We start from the raw sequence: 27,043 nt of genomic DNA, 5'->3' as shown, positions 1-27,043 counted from the left end.
CTCACCAATGCATCCTATGATATTTTTGTTGTTTATTTTTGAAAAAAATTAATACAAAAGCAATTTTGTGCCTTGTGTCTTTATTCAAGAATATCTGTGGGAACTAAAGTTTCACTTTCAAAAATTGTGATCAGGCAGCTATTTATTGCAAAAAAGGGATAGGCAGTGTCTATTCTGCAGTAGGCATACTTTTCTGCTTGATTGCTTGCTTCAGCTCTCAAAATCACTGAGCTGCACTATTTACAGTATATACCCGAGTATAGGTCGATTTTTTCAGCACCAAAAATGTGCTGAAAAAGTCACCTTCGACTTATACTCCAGTCAGGCTGCCCGGCATGGTGACTCAGTGCTGTGACACAGCTGAATTACCTTCCCGGAAAGCCATGCTGGAGGGGGGCCTCCTTCGTTTGCCTGTCCTTTGTTTGCCCGTCCTATTGGTGCTGAAATAAAGTACTTACCTTGCCGCGACAGCTTCTTCAGCCCGGGACCCACGTGACATCACTGCAGGGCAGAACTTCAATACCGCACCCTGTACTGCCCTGTAGGAAGCCTGGAACAGAGCAGGACGTGGTTTGGGAGTGGTTTGGGCATGGTTTGGGATGTATCCAAGACCTTAGTCTGTGCAGAGAGCAGTGTGGAGTACAAGCATCACCCAGCAGGCGAGATTGCAATAAAAACAAAAAGTGCAGACTGTAACTAAAAATACTGGTGACAAACTCATATTGGATGTATTTTTTATGAAGATAGGGTAAAGTGTATAGTACATAGAGCTGAAAAGAAAAGTTATTTGGTTTAGCACATGTATACTTTTATAAGAACCTCAGCCAACCTTAGACTGCAATAATGACATATGACTTTGGTAGGGACAGATTGTAAGCCTATTTGAGTGACAGCTAGCCACATGATTATAGACTTTGGACACTGTTGCGTAATATATCAGCGCTATAGCGTGATGGTGGTGTTTACCGTAATTTGGCTGTTGTTGATCTGGAACTTTAAAGTTCTTTTTTTAGTCTTCTGTTTTTTATCCACTTACCATAGAAATGGCTACTGGTACTGCTAATCCTGGACCAAATCAAAAATGCAGGTTATACAAAGCTGGTTTCAAGGTTGTGTCAAGAGCAGAAGAGAGCAATACGAGTATTGCAAGTAGGGAATTTTGCGTTAACGAAAAACTAGTGAGTGATTGGCGGAAAATGAAGGCTGGCTTAGAAAAGATTCCGAAGGCTAAAAAAGCTAGACATGGTTTAACAGCTTCATATGGGGCTCTAGAGAATGAATTTAATAAATGTGTTATGGAGTGTCGTCAAAATGGTTACTGCATTAACACGCACGGGAATTCGCTTACGTTCCCTTCAAATGGCTAAGGATGACAAATATAAAGTACCAGGCATAGAAAAATGTACTGCATAAGCAGGATGGTGTACCCACTTCATGAATAGATTTGTCCTGTTTGTGACAAAAAACAAAGTTTTCACAAAAGTTGCCGCAAGACCTTGAAGAAAAAGTGATGTCATTCCAATCATTCATCATAAAACAAAGAAAGAGTCATAATTATGACCTGGGAGATATTGGGAATATGGATGAAACACCTATGACTTTTGATCTTCCAAACAACAGAACTGTGGCAAGTTTAGGAGACAAAACTATTTTCCTCAGATCCACAGGAAATGAAAAAAACATTTCACAGTTGTTCTGTCATGTTTGGCTAATGGAACTAAGCTGCTGCCTGTTATTATTTTTAAAAGAAAGACCTTGCCTAAAAAGAACAAATTCCCACCACAAATTACAGTGCGCGCACATGATAAAGGCTGGATGGATGAAGCTGGAACAAAAAAAATGACTGGAAGAAGGACGACCAGGAGCAGCCTTAAAGATGAAACCATCATTGCTAGTTTGGGATATGTTTAAAGCCCACACATCTGATGACATAAAAAAATTGGCAAAGTCTCCTCAGATTACTTTGGCCGTTATTCCAGGTGGGCTTCCATCTGTATCGCAGCCCCTGGATGTGTCATTAACAAACCTTTCAAAGACCGTGTGCGAAAGATATGGCATGAATGGATGTCATCTGGTCAAGCCCGACTGACAAAAGGTGGAAATCTAAAGAAGCCTGACATAGAATTAATAGCAAATTGGGTTCAAGATGCATGGGAAGACATTCCAGAGGACATGGTGCAACGCGCCTTCCTGAAATGTGGCATTAGTAATGCTATGGATAGCAGTGAAGATAGCGCTTTGTATGAGAATAACAGCAGCGGGGATGATGATGACGACTGCGAACTAAATGTCTCAAACTATGAAGACAATGTCTTTGCTGATACCCTCACACCAGCTGAAGTTGAAGCTCTGTTTGGACATACAGATGATCAGGAGGAATAGACTTTTGAAGGATTTTAACTTAGTGTTTTAGCTTGGTGGCTTGATTGAGCTAAGGGGGTAGTACTCTTAAGGTATCATTATTGATACCATATTGTTTTTGTTGACCCTTTTAAGCTAGTTTACTGTTTTTCTTTGAAATATAATTGAAATAAATATTTAAAAACATATACCCCACTGACGCCTCAATTAATGTAATTTCATTGGTATTTATTTTGAATATTGAATCTTGCCAGTAGCTGCAGCATTTCCCACCCTTGCCTTATACTCGTGTCAATCAATTTTTCCTGTTTTCCAAGGTAAAAATACCTTGACTTATACTCGGATCGACTTATACGCGAGTATATGCGGTATCTACATAAATAGAGAAGTAATAAGAGATTAGCCCCAGAACTTTATTCTAGTTGGTGTAATAAGTTTTCAAGTATTTTTCATCTGCACATCTGTTTTTTCCTTTTCTTCCTAATAGTGTGGCAGGCCACTTTAAACAACCCTGATATGGCACTTGCATGGCTCCCAACTGTCCTGGTTTAACCGGACAGTACCACATTCCAGCTGATAAAGTTTCTTCAAAGTTTATTTTATTTATTTATACAGCTTATCAAAATATAGGGTTCTATTTATAAATTGTTCCCCTGCCAATTTGCTCTAGATTTGTTAATTTTCGCTCACACAGATTTCCTGATTGTGACAGCTGTGCACTTTTGAGATTGGCCACTAGATGGCAGAACGAATCATTATTTTTAATAGGAACTGAAAGGATACACTTCAATAGTACATATTTATTAGCACATTTTAAGCACAAATCATAGTTAACTTATTGGTTTGTTTGTTTGTTTGTTTTAAATGAACTCCAGAATTTTTTTTTTCTAAGAATGAATGTGTAAAGAAAAGTTTTAGGTTGCTGAGCTTTACTAGAAACTACAAAGTTTACTTCTGCTGCACAGTACAACTCCCAAAGTATTTCTTGCAGCTCCGGATATGAGCCCTGTGGCATTTAATTACATCTGTACCAGTGTCCTTTTCAAAGCCCCTCTTTCAGAGCACCCTGTATTCTGTAAATAGAGAAAAAGGTTCTAGTTCAAGTTGAGCTATTGTGTCATCTAGTGCAGTGATTTTCAACCACTGTGCCGCGGCACACTAGTGTGCCATGAGAGATCTTCAGGTGTACCGTGAGAAATTATCCAATACTCTTCCACTAGATGGCAGCAGGTAGCTAATTAATCTGTGACATTTTTGTTTAGTGGTGTTCCGTGGGATTTTTCTAATGTAAAATATATGCCACGATTTAGGAAAGGTTGGGAAACACTGCTCTAGTGCATACATGTTCTATGCCAGGGGTCCCCAAAAGGTGGATCGCGAACTACCGGTAGATCGCAAAGGCAACACAAGTAGATTGCGGAGTCCTGCCTTTCAAAATAAACTCTACCGTGCACAGGAGTTATTAAGTCCAGGTTTTTATTGTTGGTAGATCATTTTGACTTGGTCATTTTAAAAGTAGCCAAAACAGTGTGGGCACCCCTGTTCTATGCTATAAAGTGCTTATGGCTTTTTTTTTTTATTGTTAATGATTAGTTAACACTAACATTCAAATGCAATACAACTTTTAAATTAGTCAATTATTGGAAAAAGTATTATTATGGGGAATTCTCAGATGTGAACAGACAAAAACTGGGCAGTGAAAATTAAACTGCAGGTCATAGAGATATAAAGCAATACTTTTAACATTACTTTACTGAGTACTATTTTGTAAATCAAAAATATGTTATGTATGTATTACATTAAATATGTTTATATTAGTATTATTATTTTAGATAGCAACAATACAACATTCATTTGCCATAAGCAAGAGGTAAACAGAAGAGGAGAGTGTATAACTAAAAAGGAGATGAAGGAGATTACAATAAAGAAACATATAAGCAGTACAATCAAAAGGTAAATATCCATAGAGATATTGGGCCTGATTTAATAAAGCTCTCCAAGGCTGAAGATACACTTTCATCAGTGAAGCTGGGTGATCCAGCAACGAGGGCATTCTTGTCAAGTAGCAGTCTAATATCTGGTGTTAAGTATATCAGAAAGGGCCAAGATCTTAGCAACCAATTCAGTCCCTACTCTTAGTTGAACTGAAGAAACAACAAATTTACCAAAAGAATATAGGAAGATGTACCTGCATGCAGATTTTATCTGGGGTGAATGAGAAATTTAGAAACTCTGTCAGTGGTAACTTGCGGAAGGGCAGTTCTGGCCATATACACAAAAGTTTTACCTGTAATGCTAAGGGAGATCTATTACAAAATTTGGACCTAATACTGTATTATAATATGTAGCATGTGTGTATTGAAGAAAAGCATTAGCAATATTGAAAGAAGCACAAACAGTACTCTTTGTATCTCTTTGGACCAAGGTTTTTTAAGGGATGTTCTGAGTTTAATGAAAAAAAAAACATTTAAAGCTGATCTAAGCTTTAAATACAAAAAAAACACCAGGAGGTAGTACTATCCAGCAAAAGAGCCATGCAATATCTCTCTTTTCAAATAACAAACTCACTGGCTGCTGGTGGCTTTTTTTTTCTGCTTCAATGTACACAGCACATGCAATAAGTGCCAAAGGTAATGGCATTTTTATACTTGAAAATCCGCTCCGTGTTGCAAAATTAAAAACAGTAACTTGGGGGCAAATGGCATTTTTTTTCTTCATTTGAAATAAAATTGCAAGAGATGTTAAAGATTGGAAGTCTTTAAATTTTTTCAATTTTAATATGTAATTGAGTAACTAGGTAACAATAACAAAAAGGCGTTTAGAAAAAAATTGCATCAATTAAACATTTGTTTCTTTTTCTAGAACATAACGGGACTTAAATGAATGCTTCTTTCTGCCTACCTATTTCAGTTTTTATTACACTGTCTAGGATGAATAAGGAATGACATATTGCCCTTGTGCAAATACTTAAACAAGGTTTTGCCTTCCAAAAAGTTCATTATCTGTGATTAGTTAATTAGATACAAGCTTTCACTTCCATTCTCAGAAATAACTGTTGATATTGCAATAATATTTCTTGACTGGTTTAGCTTCAATTTACCCAAATCACCATCCACAAATGCCCTATTTTACAACTGTCTGAAGGCATCAAAGCTATGTTATGCCTCTAAATAGCGCTTTCAGGGTCCTAGCTGATTGTGTGAACCTTGTTCATGCCTCTTTACACTTAGCCAACTATATATTTAATCATGATGATAGAATCAAGACAATTCAGAGCAATTTTTAATTTGTTTTTGGTAATTTTTAATCTACTTAAATATCTACATGCATATCTATTTTTACTCAGGAGAATCATACAATTCTGTATTTCAAGCAAACATGATTGGATAAATATGCTTGCAAATATTCGAAATGGAGAAATTACCCAATTTTTTGTGCTGTAATGCAATTTGCTTCTCAATGATCATCAATAAAAATGTGTCTTTTTGTTTCCGGTAAAAAAACAACAAATACACAACATGAACAAAAAAATCATTTTATTATATATATATATATATTTATATATTCTCTAGTAAATCATAGTACCTTCTTTAAATTGAAACATATTTCATCATTTCAGAGCTTAAAAATTATAATTTAAAATATTAAATACTGTCTATTTACATTATGGTTCCTTTTTACCATCTCTAACATGACATGGACTAAAGGAAAAGAGGAAGATGCAGCAAAGGTTACATATTCATATAATGTGCCTGCAGATAATGCAAGAAATTTATCTGTTTTCATTTCATGTTTTTTGAATGCTAACTTTGTAAAGTAGGATGCACTACACCAGCAATTCTTGCTGTTAAGTAATGTCATTAATTTTTTTTTATCTATAGGAAGAATAATATGTATAAGATCCTAGCAGAGAGGTAATGCTATTTATTTATGCGAATATTCACATTGGTCTATACACATGTAAAGTAAAAGGTTCATGTATGGCTTTATTAAGGTAGTCTATGAAATGACTGTCTTACTTTATTTGTTCAAAAGCGTTTTAAGAGAACGAGTTAGTGTGCTTACAATGGCAGCCATAGTACTAGAATGTCGAGCCATAAGTTTAACATTGGGGTCATTGAACATTTTTACTGATGTAGTTTCCGCAGCCTTCAGCAAACTGATGTAGTTCAACACCACTTCATCTATTTTTGCTACAATTTCCTGTTGCTGTGTTTCAGAGTTTACAGCTTTGACTAGTCTCATGCAAGCTTCTGTTAGACAACAGAGGATATGAAAGCTTGAAGTCATGGCCGACAGCACTTCCTCTGGGCTTTTGTCTGTGGCGGCCATTTTCTTGCAGGCACTTCCAAGCTGTCTCGACTCTGTGGACAAACTCTGTTTGTATTGAGACAGCTCCTGGTCATGAGTATCCAAGATTGCATCTTCCCCCTTTCCAGAGTGGGTTGATCGTATTAGGCAGAGTAACTCATTAGCATCTCTTTGAGCAGCATGAAATCCATCAGGTATTGCATAAACTTTTTCTTTTAGTGCATTTATTCTGGCAATCTTGTCATCGAAGTCCATGTTAAGGACATTAAATTCAGATTGTCCAGCAACCTGATCATTATCATTGTGTTTTGCAGCCATTTTTATAATGGCTCTTGGAGATTCTAGCTCTTTTCCACTGCCTGATGTGGGCATATCTTTTTGCCCTTCCGCTGGTGATTGTGGTATATACACACATGATAGCTCTTTGCTCTCGTTATTATTCCCATTATCTATTTCTTCACATTCATCCTCTTCTTCATCACCATTGTTTCCCTTGTTTTGAAAGCAGTAACTAAAGGGCCCTCGACATCTCCAGTTGCTTGCATCTAATTTTAACAGAGGGAGTGACCTTGATTGTTTTTGTACTTTTTGCATAGAACCAGCAGTACCGGACCGTTTACCATCTCTGCTCTCACTGATGGTATTCACAGAACTATGGGAACTACTTTTGGACAACTTTTTCCCCATTGGGAGCTCAAACCTCTTTTCAGATCTGGAGGGTCCTGTCTCTGCTCCATCTAAGCACAAGCTTATTGAGGAAATTTTCTTATCATTTGTATCCGTGCCTGAGGATCTCGTGATGACGCTGCTGCTACGTCTCAGTACCTTTCTGTTATGTGGCATTTTCAGACTTCCTCCTATAATGTCATATTGGTGTGGGCTGATTTCTGGTGCACATGCCTGGTTCCATTGGTGAAAATGGAGAGAGTCTGGATTCTGAGTTGGCACATTTGATTCTGAGCAAATGCTAGATGATGTAGTAGGGTCCCCTTTGGGGTGTTTAACTGTAGCTGCAGGCATGCCATCTCCTCTTCTTCCTTTTGCAGGCTCTGTCAAAGCTACACTAGGGGTAGTAGAAAAACAGAGATATTTGTTAAGCATTTCTGAAACTCTACATTAAAAAGAAACATTTAAAAAGGTATATACTATGTGTATCCTAGTGTAATGTACAGTAAATAGGAAACTTAACCAAAAACGTTTTATTTAATTCAGGTAGAGGATGTTTGGGGGGGCTCTCTGCGAACATTTGCATGGGGTTGCTTATGCTCCCAGATATAAATTATCTCACATCTGTTGCTTTTGACATTTCACTAAACTGTGACAGAAGAACCATGTAAAAGGTAGAGTCAGTGTGAGTGGAGGTAAGAGGGACTGATAGAGAACTTTATATCATACTTAGAGTGATATTGCTTAGGAATGTATCAGAACTGTGATATTGCTGAGGAATGTATCCGAATTGTAATAACTCCATTAATTAGTTTACATCCAAGATTTAAATCACATAATCAGCCCTTGAATTCAAATTTGACATTTCACATAAAATCAGCAATTTCCTGAGCATTAAGGACATTAAAATCAATCTGATCAACAAAGAACCTGGTGGTAAATTTTTAGAACTATAGGCTAAATGTGCTAAATTTGAGATAGTACAAGTTTTCATTCATAGGCATAAACAAAAAACAAGCAGGACATTTTATTTAAAAGAATACACAGAATAGAAAAATATACTCATGTAAACAGCAATTTATATAGCATATATACTGTTTCTACTGAACTGCTACAGCTGTTTCAGATAATATATGAGACCTAATATTACTATTAGTACTGCTAACTTTCTTGCTTCTAAAATACAAAGTTTCCATAGTAGGAACAAATCATAGTGAAATGTTAACTAAAACATTTCGGTACTAATATGAGTTGTGCTTTAACATAGACCATAGATGTTTCTTCTTATTAGTAGCTCTTCTACATTCTAAAGGGCTTATTCTTGTGCAGTCTGTTCCATAAAAATATTAGTGCTTCATCTAAATACTTGTCAAAGCATCAGAATGACAACCAGGTAACTAAAATTCTGAAAGGAGATTCAAAATTGCAAGCCTCCACCAATCTCTCCAAGGTCAATGCCCCTTTATAGTAGGGTCTGTTGAAATGGATCCCTCAGGAAGTAGTTTCAGAAAGTACTATAGATTTCTTTAAGAAAAAGCTGGATGCTTTTCTAGAAGCACATAATATAGCTGGGTATTAACGTTTTAAAGTAACGATAACAGAGACTGGTAATCCAGGGAGCATCTGATTGCCTCACAGGATCAAGAAGGAATTTTTTCCCCGGAGCACATTTTAGGGTTTTTTGCCTTCCTCTGGATCAACTATAATTATAGGGTTTTTATCTGTGTTAATTAACCTAGTGATTGAACTTAATGGACTTTTTTCAAACTAACTATGTAACAACTATGTAGGTATGTCCCAAGAGACTTAAAAAAAAGTACAAGTTTGAACAACTGGACAGAAATGTGCAATAAATGAGCAATAATTCAGTTAGTGATGTACCTGTGGTTTCTTTAATTTTAGAAATCCGATGACTTCCATCTCTTAAGGTTCCAAACAATGGATCTGCATTTACTGGTACATGTGCGGAAACAGTCATCCTGTGACAAGTGTCACCTTGTTGATGGAGTTCAGGATATGATGCCCCATGGTTTGGAAGAATCGATTGTCTCTCATCAGGACTTATATAATTTCCACTCTTTACTGGTGTATCAGACAAAGTATGCCTAACATCTGATGTACACAGTGGGGACTCAACTGGGGTTGCACATGAGCTGCTACCGGTACTACAGCCAGCATCTACAGATGAACACTGGGAGCTCTGAAGAGAAAAATGTCCTTCACTCTGAAGTGATGACATATTCTTGGCGATGTGATACTCACAAATCCTGTTTATACTTTGATCTGTATCTGCTAGTTTAGCTATATTCTCTGAAGAATTTTCATCAGCCTCAGATTCACCAAGTTCTTTGGAAGAAGACAGGAAGTTTGCATTAGAAATAAATATATCTTCTTGTTCAGAAAGCACAGATTCAATATTTACATCATCCTTGCTATTATTTTCATTTTTGCTGTTAGTCACACCAGAAAGCCTTGGCAATGTCTTAGAATAGGTTGTTCCTGGTGGTAACCGGTCAATAGTTCCCTTGTCGGTGGTGTTGTACCATCGTTGATTGTCTTTCCGAAAAGCAGTTCTTTCCATGTTAAAATTACTTAGATGTTGACAGTCTTTAGAAGGATGCATTTCTAATTTTGCTTTCAAATCCCCATCATCTGTTCGTTTACCTGCTTTTTTATTGATAGTAACATTTACGTCAAAATGTGATTTCATTTCAGCGTCAGGTTTGTTTTTCCTTTTGCAGGCATACACCAAGGATCCCATTTGCATCTTATTAAAGTAGTCGGTTACAGATTTTGTCTCCATGGTTTCTGGTTCCATTTCTATGTTATCAGAGTGAAGCATTTGTTTTGAAGGCACAGCTTTTGATTGGAGATCCACTGCTTGCCGATTTATTAAGGAAGATGAAGATTTAAGAGTCATACATCCAGCTTGGTTCTTGGCTAGAGAGAATTCAGTATGCTCTGCTAACAGAGACTGGTAACCTTCACCAGTTGACAAGATTACTCGAGCTGAGTGGTCTGTTTGTTTCTGAGCAGTAGCCAGTTCCGAGCTCTCTGTCATTTCAGAGGAGTTTGTTTCATTACCAGAATCCGATGATGATTCAGGGCTATATGCTCTTAATATTGTTACACCTGTGTGCCAAAAAAGAAAGAATTATGGTAAATCAGGTTATTCTACAACATTAATTTTTGCTTGTGATACAATTATTAAACCAACTATAAGCATACCTTATTAAAAATCATGTGTAATTCATATAAAAAAAAATCATAGAAAACGAACAGAAAGTCCTGTGGATAAAATGAAGGATGGTGTTTGGGTGTATAAAAAAAAACACAAAAGAAGGCTCATGGGGATGGAACAATGGGTCTGTACACTAATGAATGAAAGTCACAATGGTGAAAGAACCTGAGGTGTCGTCTGCTTGGCTTTCCTCTGATACAGCCAAATCTTTCATTGCTTGTAGATTGGAAACTACCACTGCTTCATCGAGAGTTTTCTCACATTTGTCATCTGTGTTTGTTGGAACAGCATCTATTAGAGAGACAGGGATGTCGTCAACACACACACTGACAGCTGAAGCAGTCTGATTCTGACAGTCTTCTTCATCTGAACTGTCTCGGAAACCAGGAGGAGGAGCAGCAATAGCCATGTTCAAGGAATGCAACAAAAAATCATCCTCATTGTCATCGCCTTCAGGTGGTGGGAGTGAGGTCAGATCAATGATATCATCAATGGATCCTGACATGCTAAGTATGTCTGTTCTAGTATCCTCTGGCACGATCATGTCTTCCTCACAACTTGCCTCATCTTCATCCTCAACATCATCTGTGGTTTCTGAATAACAAATGTCATGTAAAAGGGGTTCTTCAATACCTTCTGTGGTTCCAAAAATTTTACTCTCAGATATATTTGCATAAACAGCATTAGCAGCAAAATGAATGCTTTCAGCATCTGATGTTAAATCTAAGTCTTTAATGTCATTGGCATTGTTTAGGTAAATTACACTTTGTTTGTCTAACATTTCAGGGCTTTCATCAAGCAATCTCTCATAGCCGAGTGTCTGGGGGTTAATGGTGTCCAGGTTGTGGTCACCAAATATAAAAGATACTTTTGCACTCCTGGGAGAGTCTTGTGCTGTACTAGAGTGTTCAAGCCCTGAGAGAGACAGTAATGATTGCTGGGTAATACCAAGGCTGTTCTCTAAATCTATATGATCACACTGTTTGATTAGCTGCTGATCAAGTTCTCCTGAATTAAAAGTAGTTTCTATGTACAAGCTCCTGTGATCTTTGTGATGCAGAGGACTTTCGGAAACATCCATATTTCTTTGTTTTAAGTCTACAAATATTTGTTGCGCTTCCTGACTTTCTTCAAAAGCAAAAATTGTTGATTTGGGTAAGTAATTCCAATCACAATCGTGATAATTAGGTTTTCCTCGAATTTCATTCCCTAAAAACCAAAAAAAAGAAAATTACATTATCAACACTCACATTAGCACAACTCATTAGAGGAAATCTAGTTTAATCAATGGTAAGAAGAGTTTCTAAAATGATGAAATATCTGGATCTCTGCTTTAGTACTGGTACATTTCAGTATTTTTTAAGCAAAGGCTTGTCATTTCATTATAAAAATAGTGTATACATTAACTAGATACATCAAAGCTTGCATAACCAAACATAGGTATATTATCCTGCTTGGAAACAAATGTACAAGTACAATGTCATGGACAACCATATAATTTAGGGATAGTGCCATAAAAGCCTCTATGAGTTTCCCTTCATTTCGCCTGATGAAAAAAACGAAATAAAGATCTCAGTTAAAGAATGCCTTTTCATATTATCTTGCCCTCCACCCTGGCTGGATAGTTTGTATAACCTCTTGAGGACCATGCCATCTACTCCACTGCCCTAAAGACAGCTGAAGTTGTATAAAAAAGGCCAACAATGTCTCTTCAAATTTTGATTGTTCATGTAAACAGAAGATTTAGATAAGCTAGCAAGAGTGCTAAACTCTCCTTTAGGTCATTAAGCTTACTTACACAACTTTGTGTAATTTAGTATCTTGTAGTTCTAGCTTGTATTTTTGCAAAATGGTAAACCACCTATCTGAATACTGGGGAGCCAGACTTGCATTTGCTACATGCTTAATTGCATGCTTAGCTTAATTGGCTTCCCCCCCAAAATTGTTGTTTGACTGTATTAAAGACATATGACTATGGTAGGGACATTAGATTGTGAGCCCCTTTGAGGGACAGCTAGTAACATGACTATGGAGTTTGTACAGATATATCAATATAGTGTATAAATAATAAAACTAAAGAATATTTACCTGCTTCACGATTGGCCATGTTTTGTTTTGCCACATTAAATATTGAACGTCTGGAATCAACCAAAAGTCTGTAATACCCTGCTGTTAAGCAGGCCAGGTTCATGGCATCCGAAGACTCCATGAGTAGTGTTATGGGCTGCAAAGAAGATTGAAGACATTAATTATAACTGCAGATACTTATTTTAGCTTAGACAAATTATGCTGTTAATAAAAAAAGCACAATTTCAGTAGAGTGTTGTACTGCATTAGCCATAAAAAAATACAGAAAGTTTAAAGGTTAATATTCTTTACTGACCAACTTTCAGGATGCCTTAGATGACTTCGGGATTTACACAATTTATTACAAGCTCAAAATCACAATCCAAAATTACTGAAGAGTACAGTTAACTGTAGAGTTATCCTGACAAATGTGTTCATTATTAAGAATACAGCTATTCCAATGTAAATCAAGGACCAAAAAAGGTCATGCCTTAAAGAGGAACTAAAGTTTGTGGTGGGCAGTATGCACAGCTGTACTTGCGGATTATGGCACATACGTAACCTGTCATCGCTGTATTGGAGTAAAGCGCCATCTTCGCCACCAGCTCCATGGTGGACCTCCAGGCAGACTTTTTGTTTTTTGAGTTTAGATGTGCTTTAAAAACTTCTGTATAAGGTCATATACCTTTTCAATGAGCCTTTAAATACATAGCTATTTTTTTTAGATGCATAGAGATTTTTCTGAAATATGAATCAGATAGGTATATATTTATATACATTTTGTTATACTCCCCAATGACAAAATGGCAGGTGTCCTCCAACTGGTTGTGATGAAATACACCCTAACTTGTGTTATGTGCTATATTTTTAAGGTTTAGTGGTGGGAATCGTAGAGCAGATGCATCAAAGCCCATTTAGGGGCCCTTGTGATAATAAAGTGTTTGTTATTTTTTTTAAAAAAAATGTCTTTATTGCACACTCATTTCATATATATATATTTTATATATATATACACACACACACACATATATATATATACATATACATATACACACATACATAGATAGCGGCCAATCTCAAAAGTGCAGAACTGTCACAATAGGAATAGCTGTGTAAGCAAAAATTATCAACAAAGCTAGCTCGAATTGACAGGGAAATAATATATAAATAGAGCCCAAAGTGTTTAAACAAAAAAAAAAATGCAGTCCTATGATGTGCAAGTGTACCTTCAATACCAACTGCTAGTTTGAAGGAGCTGGAGAAAAGGAGATTAGAATTGATCATATGACCTTTAATGCAAGTTTGGATTATATGTTCTTAAAAATTAAAAAAAAGTGGAAAAGTCTGACAAATATTTGGACATTTCTTGTCCTTTTAGTTTTAGTAAGAATTTCTTTATACTTACAAAGGTGCTATCAATCACCACTTTTACATGGTTAATCCAAAAACAAAACAAATATATTTAGAAAGAGGAATATTTATTTCAGAATAGTGTACTTACTTTTACATCAAGAACATGAAGTTCTACTCGAACTGTTATGTCATCCTCTGTAAACATTTCAATCCGATTCACGTGGCTGAAGTCAGCAAGCAGGGCTACCAAGTTTGTTTTTGTGTTGATTACATGGCTGATACCATATCGAGGACCAACTAACAAGGTCACATCTGAATGTTTTTCTCCCTGCTGTAAGCACAGGGAAAAAGGAGAGTTACATTTTCTACTTCTCTGCTCGCCAATTTATCAAAGCAAGGTTAAAAATAAATTGTGCAATGGAATAAACATTATAAATACATTTGTTGATTAAATGAATATGGATTGAGAAATATATTAAAATTTAAAGCAAGAAGCAACATGTATATTTGTACAGCTGGGAAAATGATTTCAATAATTTCCATGTATACTCAATCTAGAAGACATGTGGGAAATTGCCCAGGAAATATTGATGACCCTTTTACCAGCTTTCAAAATTAATTACACATTGATTGATACAGAAAGTCGCGTATTGCAGTAAAGATAAATTATGGACAGCCATGTGTCTGAAATGCTAGACTATGCATAAAGTATTACATAATAGAGCACTTACAACCAATTTTGCTTTAAATACACGTCCTCCATATAAGCGCAAGTCACTAAGGAACTTCAGATAGTGCACTTTGGCTTGTAGAGCAGATAGCTGCAAAAAAAAAAAAAAAGGATGATTAAAATGTGCTGTCTGTTTAAAGATATGGATAGGTATTTGCTATTTCTTTTCATTTTGACATGCAATTTAATTTACATATGAAAGTAATTTATCAATTCATGTCTTATGCATTTTCAAATGGCACCACTGCTAATTTATATATATATATATATATATATATACAGCACTGGTCCAGAATAGCTTAGAACCACATGTATATTTACTCTATAGACATTCTAATCAGATGCCAATTTAAGCTACCTGACAAATATACCAAACCTACTTAGCCACCTTCTAACCTATAGACATAGGTAGTAAAAGCATCTTTATTTATACAACATTATTCAGTAAAAACTGATCTGAGCTTACAATCTAGTAGGTGGGGGAATTTACACACAACAGGATGGGAGATATGTAATGGTGGGAAGTAGTGATGGTTTCAAAAGACAGAAAAAGATGGGTAGTCAAGTTTGAAAAAATGGGTTTTGAGTGCTCTTTTAGCAGAAAGTAGGAGCAAAGGGAATAGGATGAGGAAGACCATTCCAGAGAGTTGGGGCAGCTCTAGAAAAGTCTTAGAGCCGTGCGTGTGATGAGGTTATGAGTGAGGATGTCATTAGTAGGTCATTGGAGGAGCGGAGAGAGCGGCAAGGGGAGTATTTTTTTTACCAGGTCAGAAAGGTAAGTGGGGACAATACCTGTGTAGGGATTTGAAGGCAAAGCACAAGAGTTTGAATTTTATTCTAAGGTGAAATGGAAGCCAATGGAGAGAACTACAAAGAGATGCAGTGGAAGAGGAGCGGAGGGAAGGATGGATGAGTCTGGCTGCAGCATTCATGATAGATTGTAGAGGAGAGAGTCGGGTTAGTGGAATACCAGCGAGAAGGATGTTACAGTAGTCCAGAAGAGAGATGATAAGAGCATGTACAAGGAGTTTGGTGGTCTCAGGGGACAGGTAGGGGCGGATTTTGGAGATGTTGCGTAGGTGAAAGTGACAGGACCTGGAAATGTTCTGAATATGGGGGGTAAATGAGAGGGCAGAATCAAAGGTGACACCAAGACAATTTGCCTGAGGGGAGGGCCGAATAACAGTTTCGTTACCAGTTAGGAATATGTCAGGGGGAGATTTGGAATTTGAGGGGGGAAGATGATAAGTTCTGTTTTATCCAGGTTGATGTTCCTGGCTTCAGCTAAAGGGCCTATCATTCTGTTATACATGTTGTTCCTATGACCCTACATTTCACCTCCTTCCTCCAGCATGTGCCTGGACAACAAAGGAACAGCAGCGGACTCATGAGATAATCTTTTAGCTCCCTACACCAGGCAGAATGTACCTTGCCCACACATGTGAATGCAGCAAGTGTTGCTGTACAGAAAATTACAAGAAGCCAAATCAAATAGTATTTGTATATTGACACTTATTGTATTTAAAATACTTAATTGTACTCTATGTTTTTTTTATTATCAACCTGAAGTTTATCTTTAATTAATTAGTATAATGTAATACATACTTCCTTATATTTAGAAATTTGTATTATAAATTGTAAATACAAATACTATTGTAAATAGTACACAACCATAAAGTATAACACAAACATAATATAAGAATCACCATGAGGCTTTATTGTTTTATGTTTTATATTTGTTTGTATATGGTATATTTGGATTCTGCCTAAGTTTTTTTAATTATATTTTAGCTTTCTAAGGATTTTGGGACATCAGTACGATTAGTGCTCTCATTAGTCTGTGCAACTGTTTGCATTTTCTAGTAGGTACTGAAGTATCCTAGAAAATATAGATTAGTAACTATGTCAGGAGTTTTTAACTATGGCCAGGCTGTTATAGCAGTGCCAAAGATTTTAGCTAGTTTTATAATGCAAACATGTCTTAATGTGACACTTGAAGAAAGGATCAATATAGCTATACATTTCTGAACATAGTGTGGGAAAATTTCACTTTCTTCTTTCTCATATTTTCCATTTCTTCAATGTAAATGGTTTACCTTTTTGCCTGGAGGGACGAGGTTTTGATTAGCTTTTACAAGGTGTGACAGTGCTTTTTTAATGTTTTTTTCCTTCATGCTTTGCAACACAGCAGATGGAAGGAAGGTCTCCAATCCCCATTCTTTTCTGTAAAGAGAGTGTAGTAAGATTTTGCAGATTCTCAAAGCAATGATATTATATTTTATTATACACTCACTAGCTTCTACAACAAACTGATACCACTGTAATGGACAAATGAATGTTAATGTGTTTAGCTATAAACACATGCTTACATTCAGCAATGCTCCTTCTAACAACTTACATTTCAAAAAAAAAAATTCTTGGCTCATTTTAGTGACGTTACTTCCCGCTTCCTCTCCTTTCTCCCTTTTTTAATTTGTGGCAGTGGGCACTCTTGAGGAGTGTATGGATCCACCATTCAATGTTGATCAATTCAAGGAGAAATAACCTGCAATACTCAGCTATACTTGTTCTGTAGCAGGGTGCTGCCATCTTCCTTTTCCTTTCTTCCTGGAAATCTTTAGCACTGTGCAGGTGCATGGAAATTCATTCATTCCTGGCATGCACAAAGGAAGACAGGATTGTCGGGCTTCCTGGCAATCAACACTAAGCTACACATGCGCAGCTCAGCACAATTTGACAGCTTGGCAGCAATCAAGCAGGTTATAACAACTATTACATAAGGGACATTGGCTGTCCCTTTCTTCATAAACCACTTGCCTGAATTGCCAATGTTCAAAGTGGGACTTTAGTTTTAGGTCCTTTAGAATATGAATATTTTATATGGACCACTGGTAACAAACAGGGTCTCTTTGAAGTCTTAGCAGCAAAAATAAAATGTACAGAGCAGCATCCTCTGTGATTGTTAAACATTTTATAAAGCTCATGCAAGAGATTTCCATTTACTTTCTGTTCCAAAAAATCCCACCGCTAACAGTTGTCACTGACACTTAATAAAGTAATAATATATTACCTTATGCCCTGCATTTCAAATTTAAAAAAAATACAACAATATATTTGAAGAGCTGTCACCTGAATCAAAGTTTAGACATACAGATTCACCAACATAAACACAAATAGACATAACTTCATAATAAAACATCACTATAATATTTATACTTACTCAATGTATTTTAGAGAGATTTTCTGTGTTTGCTTGGTGGTGACTGTTGCAATATACATCTGCAATGCTGCTAGTCTCAGAGCAATATCATACTTTAACTCTGGTCCAAATCTCTCCTGAACCACATCATTGCAACTCTAAAATCAACCAGCAGATGGCGCATTAGACTCAAGGTATGCATACAGAATATTACACAATGAATGGCTTTATCTGCAAACCAACACCTGACAGCACACAGATTGAGCTAGATTGCTGGAGTTAATGCCAGGCAATGTGTTACATTCTCATGCACACATTTATCATAAGTATAATTTATCAGAGAAAAAATTGGTCTGTGACTATATTAACGGCTTAATTTGATTCTCCTTTGATTAAATTATGTTGCATAATAAAATTACTGAAAAATTAAGCTATATAGATACAAACCTTAAATTGCAACCATTGCTCCACATGAATAAAAGCCCTTACCTGCACATATAAATATTCAAAGGCAACTGGATCCCTTCGAAGAAGGTCAATTGGATCCTTCGGAACAAAACTTATTCTAAACAGACATCTCATCATATGCGAACTGGGTCTTTGAGTCACCTAGACATGTTATAAACCAATATAAAAATAGTTCAATCCAATTTTGCTTGCAGAAAACAGATAATTTATTTGCGAGCTGGAAAATGACAGGATTTATCACCATACACACAATGCCGAACATGCATCAGATAGGCCAACAAATGTGCACAAAGCAGAACTACTAGAATGATATTAAAAAGTGTTAATGCAGATACATAGCATGCTGCTTGGATACTGATATGCAATCTGATGTGCTTGCATCAATAAATGCTGATGTAACCATGCAGACCTATTAAATTATGTATACATTTAGTTATGCAAGTAATTGTGGTGTATTTGAAATTTTAAAACACATTAGGAATTAAAATTTTCTAGTTTTGGATTAAATAATATTACATAAATTGTTCAAACAAATTCAAGCTCATTGTGCACATAAAAAAGTCAAAGGATTGGAGTCATAAAATAAACAATATAAATTATTAGTTTGTTTTCAGAGTAGATGCAATGCTTAGTGCACTACTAGAGGGATCTGTTTTGGGTTCTATTGCTTTGGTCATATAGCTATTAACAGTGCTTTATAAATGTACAGATACAAGGACAGATAATCTCAATACAAAATCACAAAGGGCAGACACAAATATTAATTGCATACCAATTAAGTGACACTGGGGCCATTTGATGCTTTACTAAAGGCAATATCAGGTGTCACCACTGTAAGCGGCCATATTACTAGTTATTCCTAATAATCCTCAGAATTCTGCATAACTACAAAGCTTCTGTTTATTGCCAGCAGAAAGTTTACATCCTGGTGAGTAGGTCCTGATTGATTTAAGGATGTTCAGGACACGACACACTGCCCATGGTACTTGGTGAGACATCTGGCCACCTATGGTTAGCCTAAAAAAACTTTGGCATTAAAATGCTGTTTTAGGAAAGGAGACGAAGACTGTGGTACAATAAAATATTTCACAAAGTGAAGATGTAGAAGACATCTAAGAAGTTATTAATGCAAGTATGTTACTTCCATTCTCTGTAAATGCAAAGTGGCAGGGTCTATATAGAAGACAGAGCATTCTGGCACCAACATAGAAAGTGAGCAAATTCTCTGATGTGGAGGTAGGACTAGTAATAACTTCAGCTGCAGGAAGATTGTTAGGTTGTAACAAAATACAACTCCATCAAGTTCAACAATAAGGTATATATATATATATATATATATATATATATATATATATATATAAACAATAAAAACATGTACACTTTACAAGTGGAGTGCCTGACTCAGGAAATACATCTGACTGCTACTAACAAGGAACAAAAAGGACCCTTCCCCAACACAGTCCAGCTTCCTTACACTTGCCCCACTTTTGATGGTATACCGTTAGGCACATCTCTTGGGGTTTTGGGGTTTTTGTTTTAACCTAAATTGGTTTAAATTTTTACCTTCCCAGCCATGTTACTTTTATATCGCATAATCCAGTAATGATTAATAATAATAATAAATAATATTATTATTGGGATAAGCAAGCCACAAATGACCTCAGCACAAAGAAACAATGAATATTTTCACAAACACAATAATAATTTTGTAATTGCCCCATCGGGCCTGAAATTGTCAAGGTAAATACTTTGTAAGCTGTAGAAACCTGAGTTAGTGTCTCTTGTTCATGTAATAAGAGAAGTTTGGTTCCAGCTCCTTCTGTCCTTTGCTCCAACATCAGGGAAAAGTGTTCAATGCACTTTATGGAAAGCTTTTCTTGGAGTGTTAATATAACATCCTATGAAAACAGGACAATGTTAGCACATACAAGACACTCTGAAACAGAATTATCTATCTATCTATCTATCTATCTATCTATCTATCTATCTATCTATCATCTATCTATTATTTAGATTTTTAGATGGTGAGTTGACACAAAATAAAATAAAATAAATTAACAGCATAAACAGTAAAATAATTCACAGCTTGATGATTTCTTTTTCAAGAAGTTGAAAATGATATGTGTAAAAAATGTGTGTGCATTTTTATCTGCCCTACCAAGCTTTGCTACTGCATGTTCCCAAGACAGATGGCATGAATTGTTAAACAGGAAATGCTAAATACAATGAAACAAGTAATAGAAAAGGAAACAGGCATATTTTGGATTAGGTAGATTTTGGCAATGATTAAACATTGCTAGTTACAATGAAGTTTAGGAGCTCTCATGCTCTTACGAGACATTAGCAGATTCTAAGACCGAACTACTTTAATGTCATCTTCAAATCAAAGCATTGACAGATGATGAGGAATGTGATTTTGCCTGATAGAAGGATATTCAAACATAATCTGCTTATGACAGCAGTTTTAATTACTGTCTGATACAAAGCAGAAAAACAAAGCTTCATCTAAGGTTTAACATGTTATGGACTATAAATTCATACTTCAAATGTAATAATAAGGCATAACATAGCACATGTCATTGCCTGTCATTGCCTGTCTGCAATAATGACCGGTCTGATCATACAAATTTAAAAGTGGAATTTTAGTCCCACGTTAGGCATCAAATGCTAAGATTAGCAATCTTAAGCAAGTGATCAAAGTTTATCTTTTACTGCTTGAACAATTCTTACTAAATTATGAGTATCAGTACACTTGATTGTATAAGGTCAATCATTTGTTAGTATCACAAATACATTTATAATATGGTAGTTGATTGTTATTTGTGTGATCAATGTGTCTTCAGGCTCTATGCACATAACAAAGTAGAAAATATGCAACATTGCTTGTTACACTAGTGCAAGACCTTTTGCTACAGACTACCTTGTGCCTTCAGTGTCCCTTTTGGCTCCTATTACCCCAAAAATCCCTGTAACATTTGTGATTCTGTATGTTCCATATGCCCTGTGACATTCCTGTCTGTTTTGTACCTAATAAAGGAAATGCATGCTTTTTCCCTAGCCAATCATAATCAGCCTAATCAGTGGAAAACCATCTTCTCGGCATAGCCACCTTAAAGGTAACCTGTATCAACACGGAGGCTGCCACTGCTGACTTCTATAAATGCCAAGTGCTTGGCTACCATTCTTTTTTCCTATATCACAATGGCTTAGCACAAGTATGCAACTTTGTGCCCGCATTGCATAAAGAAGCACAAAAACCCATTGCTTATATGTATGTAATAACAATTGAAAATGATTTATTTGAAAATGTAATTAGGATGTTAATGATTTGGGAGGAGAAGAAACCAGGGCATCTGAAAGCTAACACTGGACTTTTTCTACAATGCTTAGTAGGGTGTAATTCTGTCATGTTAAAATGCATAAAAAGTCTCTTTTCAATGGAGTAGTCAGAAAGAATGAATCACAAAGAAACAATGATGAACCTTAACCTTACCTTTATAGACGTGCCACTGTCAAAGCGAAAGGATTTAGTTTGTCCATTTTCCAAGTACACCTTTAGGACATTTGGCATAAAAAGAAGGGAATTATCTTTAACTGTTTCCTATGAAATATAAAAATGAAAGAACTCTGGTTAGCTTTTATTTCTGAGTACGTCAAGCAGGTGTACAAGGTTAGAGCTAACAGAAATATATTAGTTAACATAGCAAGAGGATTTATATAAAAGAATTTAAAGTAATATACCCTATATTTGTACAAATCGTATGATATACATCTGCAGATACATCTGTACCTCTAAAATAACCTCTTTGAAATAATTCTGGCTTATGCGAAATATAACTTGAGAAATTTTTAAAATATGTTTTAAGTTTAATTGTTGTATTTCTCCTCCTATTGACACTCCATCTTTCCAATGTCTTGAGTAATCTAACAAACAAAGGCTTCTAACAAGGTATAGACTGCAGGCTTGAAAAGAGCGGATGGGCTAACTTGAAAATTGGTTGGTCAGTTCCCCGAAAAAAACAACAATGTAAAAGTTGCCATTAATGTTTAAAATGAATAAAGTTTGTTCCATCTGAACCATCTCCAAAAAGAGAAAGGAGATTCACACTGAATGCCATTTAAAATATCATTTGCAATAATGTTGTATTGGAAAGAGATCTTCAGTACTTTCAAAAATTTTCTATGTTTCTCTGGGTTTGCAGCTTACAGGGAGGTGTTAAGTGTGTACTGTGCACAGAAAAGTTATTGGCTGTTTGGTTTAACTCCCACAGCAATACCACTGTCTACTATATATCTGTCAGTAAAAAAATATTTGATAGGAGAATAAAAAAAGAAAAAACAAAAAGTCACCAGAGCTAACTCATTAAAGAGACATGCAAAATCTCCTTTGCCAAAAAAAGCCCTGCCATCTGGTGGCTTTTTGTTGTAGCCCTACAATGCAGAACACATTATCTGTGAAGTATATATGTCCACTCTTTATGCAGCACAGAAGTTACATCATCAGTGGCCACTCAAAGACCGAAGAGGATCTTTGTGAACCTGGAAGTCCAGGTGCGGGGTGCCAGTGCAGGGTGCCTGCAAACAAGTAAGTGTGTGCCAAAACCGGAGAATATGCAATACATACTTGCTTATTATAGCAGAAGCTTACCAATCACCAATGAGTTCATTTCTGCTTCAATCAAAAAAATTAAACGCAGCATTGGACATAATATAACATATCCTGTCACTGTTAAGAACCAATTAGGTAACGGGTTAAAAATGTTGCTTACTTAATTGAAAATGTACTGTGTCTGTGGGGAGTCTGTGGGTGGTTTTCTCGTGTTTTAAACGTCAGTGGTATGAAGGCTATTAACATGTTGCTTGGCTCCTTATCACAACACTGTGAATTGTATTAAAGTTGGTGATTCACTAATTAATAGCAGATTTTGTTGTGGCAGTGAGTCAGATAAGCCTAAGCAAAGCTTCCAACAGCCCTAGTTCTCTTCTGCGATTATTTTTCTTATTGAAGCTTGAAACAAGCTTTCTATTCCTGTCAACACATCATCACATGATTTCTTGTGCTCAAAGTCAGGTTCTAAAAATATTTGTGCACACTGATCCAAAGGAACACAATTATCTTGCCTATTTATTTGCAATGTGATCTTTGCATACCACAATTTTCCCTCATATGCTTTGCATCATAATTTGAGTTTTCTCATCATCCAGTGATTTTTCATCTATTGATTCTGGATGATCCTTTAGGAGCACTATTAAAAACAAACGCCTCATTTATCATGAGTAATAGGATAAAATGAGGCCAAAGATGCAATGCAGAGAATACTGGAGGGTCAATAAACAGATTATATTAACTATGCATAACGGAGGTTTTAACTGTCTTTTTTCTAGTATCGTTAGAAAATCAATCTGCTGCTTCCTATTGGCAGTCCCTCAGCTTTCATTTTCTTTTTGTTTTATTTAGATGTCTTTATTACTGTTTAATCTGTAGCTTTTAATGAAGGTTTAGGATATCATTTTGCAAAAGTAAGGCCCAACCCTAATCAAACTTTACTTTATGGAGTTAGAACTTTTGTGCATGCTGAGATTTTTCTTAACCTAGTGCTTTGCCATCCATCACCTGTGCACATGGACACCTAAAATATTTTGAACATTTTCAGGCTCTTCTGGATCTGGCCTTGCTTAGACCAAGATGAAATAATATCCATTTGAATTCAAATTATACATTGAAAATAAATTATACATTTCATATACATAATCTTTCATTTTTCCATCTCAGTTGACCCATAAGATACTCCTGATGAACTTTTTTTTTTGGAAAACGAAACGCTAAGGGCAACTAATACTTTGTCTATTACTTTGTAGTGATAAATTGATGATTTGTTTTGAAATCCACATCAACTAATGTGTCTTTGTATATCATTTGAAACAAAATAAAAATGTGTATATACATATATCTTTAATTGTATGGAAAAAGTTTTTAAAGTGAATATTGTATAAATATTAGTTTTAGGTTATTTATATGGGTAATGTAATCATATAAAAACTGTGTACTCTCTTTTATTTACATGTTGTGTGTCTTTAAAGTCCCATTGCTTTTTTGTGTTTGTTTTGAACATGATTATATATTTGAAGTTAGCCAGTATAAGCTCTCTTCTTTCACAGAACAACAGATTTATTATTAATTCTTTGTGACAGGTTCACAATAATGACACCTTACCTGCTAAGCTTTTACTGTAAACCTTTACTTTGTGAAAGTAATTTATTCTGTTTTATTAAATTGAACCTAGTGCGTAATTAATACAGGAAACAGCATTACAAAATAAAGTGTTAGATATTAGTATTTCAACAAATTTAATATGTACTTACCGAAACTTGTCCATTTATTATGACTTCCTCGGAAAAACGAACCTTTACTGGATTGGACTTCAATCTTGCTTTTTTGGCAGCACTTATAAATGCTGATTTCGGGGACTTGGGAAAGAAAAAACATGTCATATTTTTATTAAAATATTATTCAGTAATAACAGGAAAGCACAATATATATTATTCATTATCATGAAATAAGCTGATCTTGGTTTTTATGAATTTTAAAATAGTCACACTTTCATTATGAGAAACAATGTGCATGACACTTCTGTCATACGACAACAAAATTCAATAAAGATTTTTACTTCTAGCCCTTTCCTAGTCTTACTTCACCAAAGTGAATTCTTTTTGGGTCACTGCATTGAAGAAAAACTCTTTACTGAAAGGGTTTGGAAATGCACAAGTTGCAAATGAACAAAAAACTACAGTCAATTCAGTAGCTCTATCATCATTCCGATAAAAAGTATTTTTAACATAGTAACAGCTTGAAATAAAGTCTATAAAACAATTTACCTTGTAGCTGACAATACTTATTTATATAAGGTGCAAAATTTTGGCTACATTGTGGTTTTACTTACTGGGTATGGCTGCACGACTGTGAGGAGAATTGATTCTTTGCAACTTCTGTAAAAAGAAAAAAAATAAATAATGTCAGATATGTTCCAAGCAATAACTAAATATCTAAAATGAAAGATGCCACATCCCAGTTTTTCAAACATAACACAAATTTAACCGTAACAAGAAAAACAACTGGGGATAACCTGATTTGGTAATACGCAAGATAACCTGTGCCGCACGGTGCTGATGTTCCTATGCAAGTGTTCAGTACATTCCCTGATATTCCTGTATCCGACATGGAGGATAAACAGGGTTTGGAGTGTAATTCAGGAGTTAGCAGTGGAAGTGAATATGAAACAAGTGTTTCATCAAACCAGCAGTTCTCCCAAGAAGAGCTCAATGATTTAATAGGTGACCTTAGTCGGTCAAAACAAGCATCTGAACTTTTAGCATCCCGGCTAAAAGAAAAGAACTGTCTGAGACGGAAGTTAAATTAACGGATTATAGGACAAGAGAGGTGACACTCTTTCCATCTTTCAGTGAAGATGGAGATTTTGTGTACTGTTGTAACATCCCTGGACTACTAGCCCATATGGGAGTACCAGAATACTGAGAAGAAGACTGGCGGCTTTTCATAGACAGTTCCACTCGAAGTTTGAAATCTGTTTTACTGCATAATGGCACCTGCTATGCATCAATTCCAATTGGTCACAAAACTTAAAGAAGAATATGAAAATATCAAAATGGTCTTGGTAAAGATTTGCTATCATGAACACCAATGGTTCATATGTGTTAACAGCAAAGTGGATACACAAAGTACCCATGTTTTATCTGCTTGTGGGATAGTAGAGCAAAGAAGGATCAGTTGAAAAAAGTGACATGGCCTCCAAGGGAAAACATGAAAAAAGGTGCAGCGAACATCAACGGGCCAATGGTTGACAAAGAAAAAATCATTCTCCCTCCACTACACATAATGTTGGGATTAATGAAACAATTTGTTAAAGCTCTGAACAATGAGGGTTATTACTTCAAATACATTTGTAGATTCTTCCCTGGATTGAGTACTGAAAAATTAAAGCAGGAATCTTTGATGGACCCCAGATTCAGAAACTGATAAATTATTCAAATTTCACAAGTTACATGACTGATACTGATGTGATGGTTGTCAAGAACTTCTTGGGTAACCATAAAGTAAAAAATTATGAAAAACTGGTACAAAACTTGCTCTTAAACTTTAAAGTTATGGGTGCTACTATGAGCGTAAAGGTACACTATCTCCATAGCCATTTGTAAAAATTCCAAAAAAAACTTTGGCGATTTCACAAGGCGAGGAACAAGGGGAGAGGTTACATCAAGATATAAAGGTGACGGAAGACAGGTATCAGGGCATATGGGATAGACGCATGATGGCAGAATACTGCTGGAGCCTTTAACATGATTGTCCTGAACATCAGCATAAAAGGGAAATTTTGCCAAATTTTCATGTTTCATTAGTTTTCTATGAGGCTTCTATTGAGGTAATTATTTCAAAAACTGGAGCCAATCTAGCAAAACCAATACCTTAATTGGAATCTGTGCATCAAACATAACCTAAACTGACTAATCTGTTTGGCATGAAAATGTTTGTTGACCAGTAATATTTATATATTTTACTACCATCTACTGACCACAACATCTGCATCTGCAATGACCACTTTTGTTAGGACAAATTTTCACTATTTTTGTA

At 35.7% G+C, this 27,043-nt stretch overlaps 1 protein-coding gene across 3 annotated transcripts in view; it reads right to left on the bottom strand.

Annotated features, from left to right (window-relative positions):
* Positions 1 to 5,886: 5,886 nt before the first annotated feature.
* Positions 5,887 to 27,043, bottom strand: part of FRMPD4 (FERM and PDZ domain containing 4) — a 203,758-nt gene continuing 182,601 nt past the window's right edge. For 2 of the 3 annotated variants that reach the window (XM_072414372.1, XM_072414390.1), the window contains 13 exons: positions 25,338 to 25,383; positions 24,760 to 24,864; positions 21,890 to 21,997; positions 20,145 to 20,294; positions 18,418 to 18,537; positions 17,950 to 18,086; positions 16,826 to 16,952; positions 14,731 to 14,820; positions 14,148 to 14,330; positions 12,668 to 12,803; positions 10,745 to 11,788; positions 9,220 to 10,470; positions 5,887 to 7,730 (listed from right to left, as the gene is read on the bottom strand). In XM_072414372.1, the coding sequence (XP_072270473.1) occupies positions 6,382 to 7,730; positions 9,220 to 10,470; positions 10,745 to 11,788; positions 12,668 to 12,803; positions 14,148 to 14,330; positions 14,731 to 14,820; positions 16,826 to 16,952; positions 17,950 to 18,086; positions 18,418 to 18,537; positions 20,145 to 20,294; positions 21,890 to 21,997; positions 24,760 to 24,864; positions 25,338 to 25,383 (4,846 nt within the window). In that variant the 3' untranslated portion in view covers positions 5,887 to 6,381. The remainder of the gene's footprint in view (positions 7,731 to 9,219; positions 10,471 to 10,744; positions 11,789 to 12,667; positions 12,804 to 14,147; positions 14,331 to 14,730; positions 14,821 to 16,825; positions 16,953 to 17,949; positions 18,087 to 18,417; positions 18,538 to 20,144; positions 20,295 to 21,889; positions 21,998 to 24,759; positions 24,865 to 25,337; positions 25,384 to 27,043) is intronic. The other variant, XM_072414381.1, reaches the window with a different exon arrangement.

Source organism: Pyxicephalus adspersus, chromosome 1 (assembly GCF_032062135.1).
Source record: "Pyxicephalus adspersus chromosome 1, UCB_Pads_2.0, whole genome shotgun sequence".
NCBI classification, from domain to species: domain Eukaryota; kingdom Metazoa; phylum Chordata; class Amphibia; order Anura; family Pyxicephalidae; genus Pyxicephalus; species Pyxicephalus adspersus.
Note: the sequence above shows the minus strand (reverse complement) of the source record. Positions and strands in the feature narration are given on the sequence as shown.